This window comes from Setaria viridis, chromosome 1 (assembly GCF_005286985.2).
Source record: "Setaria viridis chromosome 1, Setaria_viridis_v4.0, whole genome shotgun sequence".
NCBI lineage: Eukaryota > Viridiplantae > Streptophyta > Magnoliopsida > Poales > Poaceae > Setaria > Setaria viridis.
In genome coordinates this window covers 16,428,908-16,437,722 of record NC_048263.2, presented here as the reverse complement: position 1 = coordinate 16,437,722, position 8,815 = coordinate 16,428,908, and the positions used below count along the sequence as shown (strand labels likewise).

At 56.0% G+C, this 8,815-nt stretch overlaps 1 protein-coding gene across 1 annotated transcript; it reads right to left on the bottom strand.

Moving 5' to 3' along the window:
• Positions 1 to 4,747: 4,747 nt before the first annotated feature.
• Positions 4,748 to 6,981, bottom strand: LOC117854432 (uncharacterized). The gene is made up of 2 exons (XM_034736615.1): positions 6,522 to 6,981; positions 4,748 to 4,833 (listed from the first exon to the last, which is right to left on the bottom strand). The coding sequence occupies exons 1-2, from the start codon at positions 6,979 to 6,981 to the stop codon at positions 4,748 to 4,750; spliced, it is 546 nt and encodes a 181-aa protein (XP_034592506.1).
• Between the last annotated feature and the right edge of the window lie 1,834 nt (positions 6,982 to 8,815).

Sequence of the window (8,815 nt, the reverse complement as noted above, 5' to 3'; positions counted from 1 at the left end):
GCCCATTTCCTTTGGTGCAAGGTTCCACAGACTCGGCCTCTGCCGTCCTGTGACCACACATTGCCACCACGTGCGACAACCAGCAGGGGAAACTCCGTTCCAAGAACAATGGGGCGACCGCTCACGTCTAGGTTCAATCCGGTACTAGGCTTCCTCATCCCATACTAAGTATGAGGCTAGTACTTTCAAACACTTGATCACGAACACCACCACTGTCGGGCCTTAGCAAGATTTCATAGACAGACGGGGTGACCATCCGACCACCAAAGAGTTACCCAAAACCCTGCCCCGTCCATCGTCCTTATAGTTATAACAGGAGAGTAAACATGCAACTCCTATAACTCGCGAGTGACAGGGAATCGCTCGACTTTTACCGTTTTCCTAGTTAAGCAATGCAGCTACTCGGTCCAACAGCTAGTGCTCAGATCATGGGTCACTGAGTCATGCATCTAGGGTTTCACACAACTCCTATACGTAAATGCACAAGCATGTTACAGAAGGCATGCGCAAGTCTGGTAAAACACGTAGGACTTTGATGCAACCGGGGCTTGCCTTCAAGCAAGGAGGACGGAAACTGCTCGGCTTCGGGGGCGACTTCGGCTTCGGAGGGCAGGAGCTCGGCTACAGCTTCTTCTTCGGGCGCCGGGTGAAGCTCGTAGAAACCGTCGGCGAGGTGCAGCTCTACACGAATGCAATGCAAGGGTTAGCTTAGACGGTTAGTTCAACAGCAACACTGGCTCGCCTGAGCCCAGAAACTCGCGACAAGGAGCAGGAGGTGATAGCAGTTCGAGAGCTGATGATGATCATAAGGTAAGGGTAGGAAGGAACTAGTGGTCTGATCCCTGAACTAGAGGATGTGAGAAACCAGGGGTCCTTAGACGCAAGCGCTAAAGGGTTCCCAAGTTTTACACATACACCCTCGAGTTGAAGAAAAAGATCACAGCCAAGCCCTCGGGCGAGGTGGACAAGGGTCGGCAGAACAGACAGGGTCGGGCGAGACGGAACTGGGGTCGGGTGGATAGGAGGGGTCGGGCGAGGCGGACTGGGGGTCGGCAACTCACCTTCTTCCTGAAAGGAAAGCTTGGGGTCGGGAAGAGGCAGACTTGGCGGAGGGACTAAAGCTTCGAGCAAGGGCTAAGACTGGCAATGCTCCGGCGGCGGCGCTGCTTCTTGCGGAACACAAGAGAGCTCTTACGCAGCACGGGGGAGCAAGCTGCTGGGTGACTTGGAGGAACTGAGAGGGAACCGGGAGAAGAACTCCTCAAGAACGGGGTGGGTGGCGCTAGGAGCTTGAGCAGGGAGTAGGAGGAAACTGAAGGCAACAGAGGCGGAGGGAACTCCGGCGACGGGGGCATTCCTTTTATAGCTGCTGGAGCAAAGGAACGGAAACGGCGCGCAGAGAGAGAAGGGGAGCGGCGCGAAGGCCGGGGAGAAGCAATGGAGTGCTCTGCCGTGGCGGCGATTGAGCAAACAGGGCGGTGCTGCAGAACTCCGGGGGTGACACCAGCGATCATTGCGTTCTGCTGTCAGGGCGGCGTAGGGGCGGGTAGACTGGTGGTTGAGATTTGGCGGAGAGCGGGCATCGTCGTGCGGAAGAGGCGATGGAAGCGACCGGTTAAACGGCGCTAGAATCGAGGGCGCACAGGTGAGAAGACAGGCGGGCGCGGGCGCGGGGGAGAGCGCGGAACAACAGATTGTCGGGCGGCGTGTGACAGAGCGGGGAAAAGAAATGTCGCGGCCGCGGTCGGGGTTGGCGGTGGAGGAATCGTCGTGTAGCGACGACCGGGCGGCGCAACTGTGGCTGAAAGGGACGGAAAAGACGGGCGACATCAGGCTCTGGGGCCGGGATCTGGTGGCGTGATGATGGGCGCGGGAGATGAGGTTCTGCAGAAAGGGTGCAGAGGGTTTCCGCTGCTATTGGGGAAAAGGGGCGCGGGAACCCACTCTGTTGCTTGCCAGAGACAAAACTGGGCGATGGCGTCGGAGAAGACGAGCCACGCGGCAGGAAGACTCTGAGGCGGCCATGCAACTCGAGTGCGGCTGGCGCGGGGGATCTGGAGAAAGATCTCGCGGGTCCACCGGTGGATAGATCGGACGGGTGAGGAAGATCAGCAGGATCCGAGGGTGGACTGAGCTCGCCGGGGTCGGGAGAGGAGCGAAGCAGGTAGGGGTCGGATCTCAGGGGTCGAAATCGGCGGAAAACTGGGCACTTAGGTGCGGTCAAACAAAACAGCTGACTAAGGTTAAGGGCTGAGATCAAGCCTAACTGGGAAGGATTAGGGGTCGGTCGTTACAGTGGGGCAAGTGGCTGGCACTGCAGGGTGGACTTGCTAACGTCTGTGTTGCCCTGTCTTCAGCGTTGGGGGAGCTGGACGACGTCATTGTCCCCGGTGGCTAGGTACGGTGTTTTCCCCGGCAGTTATTTTCCTCCCGTCGCTCTGTTACTAACGATGTATTGTCTTGTAGGCCCTCCAGGAATGTAGCCGGGGGAAGTTCGATTTCCTCCAGCTCGAGCGGGGGCTCTGGAAATGCTTCTCTTTTGAGAGGCAGCGGACCGGGGAGTTGACCGCGTAGGTTGCTGCCGCCCAGCAGATCATCGACAAGTTGCGGAGGCACGAGCAGGCGGGGCAGGAGGAAGCGCGGTGGGCGGAGGCCAAGTTCCAGGTTGTCAACAAGAAGGCTCGCCATGACCACGAGGAGTTCCAGGCCGCTGCTGACAAGGCCCATCATGATGCTGAGGAGCTCGCACAGCTGAAGGAGAGCATAAAGCCCTTCAGAAGACCGTCGAGCGCATCTGGTGCGAGCGACAGAAGGCCTGGCAGGACCGGGACTCCGAGGTGGCCTGGAAGGAAGAGGCCGAGAAGGTGGCGGCTGACCTTGGCGCGGAGGTCAGTCAGCTCCATGTGCAAGTGCAGGAGCTTCAGACCACCGTGGCCCAGGGGCTTGACCGGGAGCGTCAGCTGAAGGCCCAGTCCAAGGGTAAGACTCTTTTTGTTTCTTTGCCTTTGTGGTGTTGCGATGGTTTCTGATTTGGCGGGTCTTTCTGGATGGGCCTTGCAGATGAACTCGCCCGGCTGAGGGAGGTCCTCGACGCAGAGCGCGCCGAGCATGGCAACCTGCGGGACGCGGTCCGCGTCGTCTGCGACGGCCTCAGCGTGGTCCAGGGGGAGGAGACGAGCTCGCTGGCGACTCGTGTCCTCGGGACGTACCGCCGGTCCCATGAGATCGCCCTAGAGGCACTGCCTTGGCATGAGGCGGGCCTTTGGGGTCTTCAGCTCCCACTACTCCGGCATCAACTTCACCGGGATGAGCGGGGGGTATGCCGCTGGCTACTCCGAGGCCGAGCTGGATGAGATCGATGTAGGGATACGAGGTAGGCTACACTAGCGCAAATCAAAATTTCTACCGCGTAAAACCAGGAAGAACTGCCGTATAAGGATCACGGGATTACCACTCGACGCACTACTGGTGCGGAAGATATAGATATGCGTCGATGCAGTAAAGATGATCACGTAGTCGTACGTAGTCGATCAACGTAGTCGTATGTAGTCGATCACGTCAACGTCCAGCAGCTCCTCAGCAGCTCGTCCACGTGCAGCAAGATCGCCTCCTGTGTCGCGGCTCGTCGTCGGCTCGTCGTGGCTCGTTGGCGGCTCGTCGGCGGCTCGTCCAAGTGCTGCAGGCGCAACACCTCCAAGGTATCCACACATGCAAGGAGGAAGCGTCGCAAGCCAGACTGCTAGATCCACGAGTTGCAACAGGCGAGGGCGTGGGAGGCGCGGCAGGTGTGTTTTGCCAAAAAGGTGTAAACCCTAGGGCGCCCCCACCCCTCTATTTATAGAGGTTCCTAACGGGCCTATGGGTCCGAGGCCCATTAGTACTTCTAAACCTAATCCAACTCGGATCAGATCCGAATTGGGCTTCGAGCCCCTTAAGTGTGTGACCCTATCGGTTCGGATACGTATAGACATGGCCCGAGTACTCCTACTCAACCCAATAGTCGGTAGCGTCCTCTAGCAAGACGTGCCAACTCCTATACGCACACGAAGATCATATCAGACGAACCATCACAACATAATATACATGCTATTCCCTTTGCCTCACGATATTTGGTCTAGCTTCAAGCCGACCGCTCTTTCTCGATCCTGTGATTCGGAATCCCTTTGTAGGTTAACTCTTAACCGTACGTAGCATGGCCATGCATTTTCGGATCCTTTCACTCGAGGGGCCCAGAGATATCACTCTCAATCAGAGAGGGGCAAATCCCATCTTGATTGACCATGTCTCATAGCATGCTTCTTGACAAACCCAAAAGCTACCTTTATAACTACCCTGTTACGGCGTAGCGTTTGATAGCCCCTAAGTAGGTCGATCCACATCTAGAATACATGCGACAATCTCAGGTCTAAGGACAAAGCGTATATGTTGTTTAAAGAGAGAACTACTTCTCGTGTTGGGTCAGTCCTAGCACATGTCTCCACATGTGTCCACATTATTAGTTCAACATCTCCATGTCCATGACTTGTGAAACATAGTCATCAACTAATACATGTGCTAGTCTAATATTCATGTGTGTCCTCACATGAACTCCGACTAGGGACAACTTTAGAATAACCATACAAGTAAAGAGTTTCACATACAATTCACATAATTGCAAATCAATTCAAGTAGCCTTTATTGGATATTCAATGAACACAATATACAAATCATGGATACAAATGGAATATCATCATCTCTATGATTGCCTCTAGGGCATACCTCCAATAATCGACGTGTCGGCGCTCAACCCAGTGGAGGCCTTGGCGAAGCTTCTGGAAGATGAAGCCGTCCCACCTGAAGATCCCCGAACGAGTTAGCTGTATCGGGCAGGCGCCCCAGATGTAAATACGTTAGTTTTGGACTTGTTTTGTGATGGCCATAGAGGCCTTTTCTATAAATTGTCGCGAAAAAGTTTTTGATCCTCTTTCTTGTTTTTTGGACTTGAAAAGTTTAGAGCGTGTGTCGGGCGTGTCAGTAAGCATTGAGGGCGAAGGCACCGTAGCCGCTGGGGCGTAGGTTTTTTCACAGTCCGATCAGTCTTGCCTGAACACCGTTCATGCACTCTGTCCTTTTCGTGTCCAAAAGTTTAGAAAGAGGGTCGGCTCGGAAAGAGAAAGCGTTTTGAGAAGATGTCAAGTGGCTTGGGCCAGAGCCTCTGATAGCCCCCGAGGGATATGCGGCCCTGAGGCAGAGCTAGGGTCGGATATCCCTGAGTTCAATATGAAACTTGAATGAAATCAACTCAAAATTCTTTTTTCCATAAATTTTTAAGTTACAGAAGTGTTTATGTACAGAACTTGGAAACAAAAGCTAGGGGTAGAAGCATCTTAGCTATTCTATGTTTCAAGCATTGTTGAAGATCTGTCCATCAGGGGTCGCTAGCTTGTACGTGCCTGGTCGTAGTACTTGCACGACGATGAAGGGACCTTCCCACGGAGGGGTCAGCTTGTGCCGACCCCTGTTAGCCTAGACGAGGCGGAGCACCAGCTCGCCGACGTTGAAGGCTCAGCCTTGCACCTTGCGGCCGTGGTAGCGTCGTAAGGCCTGCTAGTACTTGGCTGAGTGCAGCAGTGCCACATCGCGTGCTTCATCGAGCTGATCTTGGGCATCTTCGAGCGATGCCTTGTTCCCTTGATCGTCGTACGCCTTGACTCTCGGCGATCCATACTCCAGGTCAGTAGGGAGGATTGCCTCGGACCCGTAGACCATGAAGAACGGGGTGAAGCCAGTCGCCCGACTGGGGGTTGTCCTCAAACTCCACAGGACTGCGGGAAGCTCCGCGACCCATTGGCCGTCGAACTTTTTGAGGCGGTTGAAGATCCGCGGCTTGAGACCCTAGAGTATCATGCCGTTGGCTCATTCAACCTACCCGTTCGCGTGAGGATGCGCCACGGCCGATCAGTCCACTCGGATGTGGTGGTCGTCGCAAAACTGGAGGAATTTCTTCCCGGTGAACTGCGTGCCGTTGTCCGTGATGATGGAGTTGGGGATTCCGAAATGATGGATGATGTCAGTGAAAAACTGCACCACTTGTTCGGACTTGATTTGCACGACCGGTCGTGCCTCGATCCACTTGGAGAACTTGTCGACGGTGACAAGCAGGTGGGTGAAGCCCCCGGGCGCTTTCTTGAAGGGCCCGATGAGGTCCAGCCCCTAGACCGCAAACGGCCACGTGATGGGGATGGTCTAGAGTGCCTGTGCGGGTAGATTAGTTTGGCGCGCGAAGAATTAGCACCCCTCGCAGGTGTGGACCACGTGGGTGGTGTCGGCGACCGCCGTCGGCCAGTAGAAGCCCTGCCGGAAAGCGTTTCCAACGAGGGTTTTTGGTGCGGCGTGGTGGCCGCAGGCTCCGGCGTGGATGTCCTGAATTAGTGCCTTTCCCTGCTCGATCAGAATGCAGCGCTGGAGGATGCCAGTGTGGCTCCGCTTGTAGAGCTCCTAGTTGATGATGACGAAGGATTTGGCACGGCACGCAATCCTACGTGCCTCCGTCTTGTTCGTTGGGAGCATGTCGTGGATGAGGTAGTCGAGGTACGGGGCTCTCCAGTCAGGCAAGGGGTCGGGCCCTGCTGCTGCGTCTGCATTGATCTCCATGACCTCGGGGTCGGAGGGGTCGGCCTCTGACCCTAGGGCAGGTGGAGCGTCACCGACCTCGTCTAGGTTGGTGCCCGAGCCCGGGACAGGTGGCGCGTTGCCGACCTCTCCTAGGTCGGGGCTCGGGTCCGGGGCAGGTGGCGTGTTGCCGACCCTCCCTGGCTCCTGGTACCGGATGGAGGGCTTGAATTGGTTGCTCATGAAGACGCCGTCAGGTACGGGCTTTCGGCCGGACACCGCCTTTGCCAATTCGTCAGCTGCCTCGTTGAAGTGCCTTACGACGTGGTTGACCTCTAGCCCATCAAACTTGTCTTTGAGCTTACGGACTTCGTTGCAGTAGGCTGCCATCTTGGGGTCATGGCAGCTCCACTCCTTCATGACTTGTTCGACGACTAGCTGAGAGTCGCCTCGGATGTCCAGGCACCGAATGCCCAGTTCGATGGCTATGCGAAGCCCGTTGAGGAGGGTCTCATACTCGGCAACATTATTTGATGTAGGAAAGTTGAGGCGAATCATGTACCTCATGCGTACGCAGAGAGAAGAGACGAAGACTAGGCCCGCTCCAGCGCGAGCCTTCATCAACGACCCGTCGAAGTACATCGTCCAGTACTCCTGCTTCTCCGGTGTCGACGGCGTCTGAATCTCCGTCCACTCTACTACAAAATTGGCGAGTACCTGGGATTTGATGGCGGTGCGAGGAGCATAGGTGATGCCCTAGTCCATCAGCTCGAGTGCCCACTTCGCAATCCGTCCCGTGGCATCCTGGTTCCGGATCACTTCGCCGAGGGGGGACGTCGACACGACCGTCACCGAGTGGGAGGTGAAGTAGTGGCGCAGCTTCCTCTTCATGATGAGGACGGCATAGATGAGCTTCTGGATCTGCGGGTAGCGCGCCTTGGATTCGGACAAGACCTCACTGATGAAGTATACCGAGCGCTGCACCTTGAGGGCATGTCCCTCCTCTCGCTCCACCACTAGGGCCGCGCTAACTACTTGGGTGGTCGCTGCGATGTAGAGTAGGAGGGGCTCCCCATCGGTTGGTGGGACCAGGATTGGGGCCTTCGGTAGGAGGTCCTTGAGCTGGTCAAGCGCCTCCTGGGCCTCAGCGGTCCACTTGAAGCGGTCGGTCTTCTTCAGGAGTCAGTAGAGAGGGAACCCCCGTTCACCGAGGCGCGAGATGAAATGACTCAGGGCCGCCAAGCATCCCGTGACACGCTGGACTCCTTTTATATTTCGGATCAGTCCCATGTCGCTGATGGCCGCTACCTTCTCCGGGTTGGCTTCGATGCCATGTACGGAGATGATGAAACCCAGCAGCATGCCCCTCGGAACCCCGAAAACATACTTTTCAGGATTGACCTTGATGCGCTTGTCTCTTAGCCTTTTGAAGGCTAGTTTGAGGTTGAGGATGAGCCGGTCGCCCTTCTTGGACTTGACTATGATGTCGTCGACGTAAGCCTCAACGGTTCACCCGATGAGGTCCCCGAAACATTTAAGCATGGATCGCTGGAACGTAGCCCCTGCGTTTTTTAGGCCGAAAGGCATCTTTACGTAGCAATAGGGGCCAAAGGGGGTGATCAAAGAGGTTGTGAGCTGGTCGGCCTCTTTCATCGCGATTTGATGGTAGCCGGAATATGCATCAAGGAAGCTGAGGGTTTCGCATCCGGCGGTTGAGTCGACTATCTGGTCTATGCGCGGCAAAGAAAATGGACCCTTTGGGCACGCCTTGTTGAGACCAGTATAGTCAACACACATCCTCCATTTCCCATTCTTTTTTCATACAAGAACAGGATTAGCTAGCCACTCAGGGTGGTATACTTCCTTGATGAATCCGGCCATCAAAAGCTTCTGGAGCTCCTCGCCGATGGCCTTGCGCCTCTCCTTGTCGAAGCGGTGCAAACCCTGCTTCACTGGCTTGGAGCCGGCCTTGATGTTCAAGGAATGCTTGGCGACTTCCCTCGGAATACCGGGCATGTCCGAGGGTTTCCACGGGAAGACATCGCTGTTCGCGTGGAGGAAGTCGATGAGCGTGGTTTCCTATTTGGGAGATAGGGTAGCGCCGATCCGCACGGTCTGCCCGTCGAAGCTGCTGGGGTCGAGGGGGACCTCCTTGACGCCTTTGGTGGCCTGAAAGGAGGTGGCCGACTGCTTGGAGTCGGGTTGGTCCTCGGCGCCCTCCGCG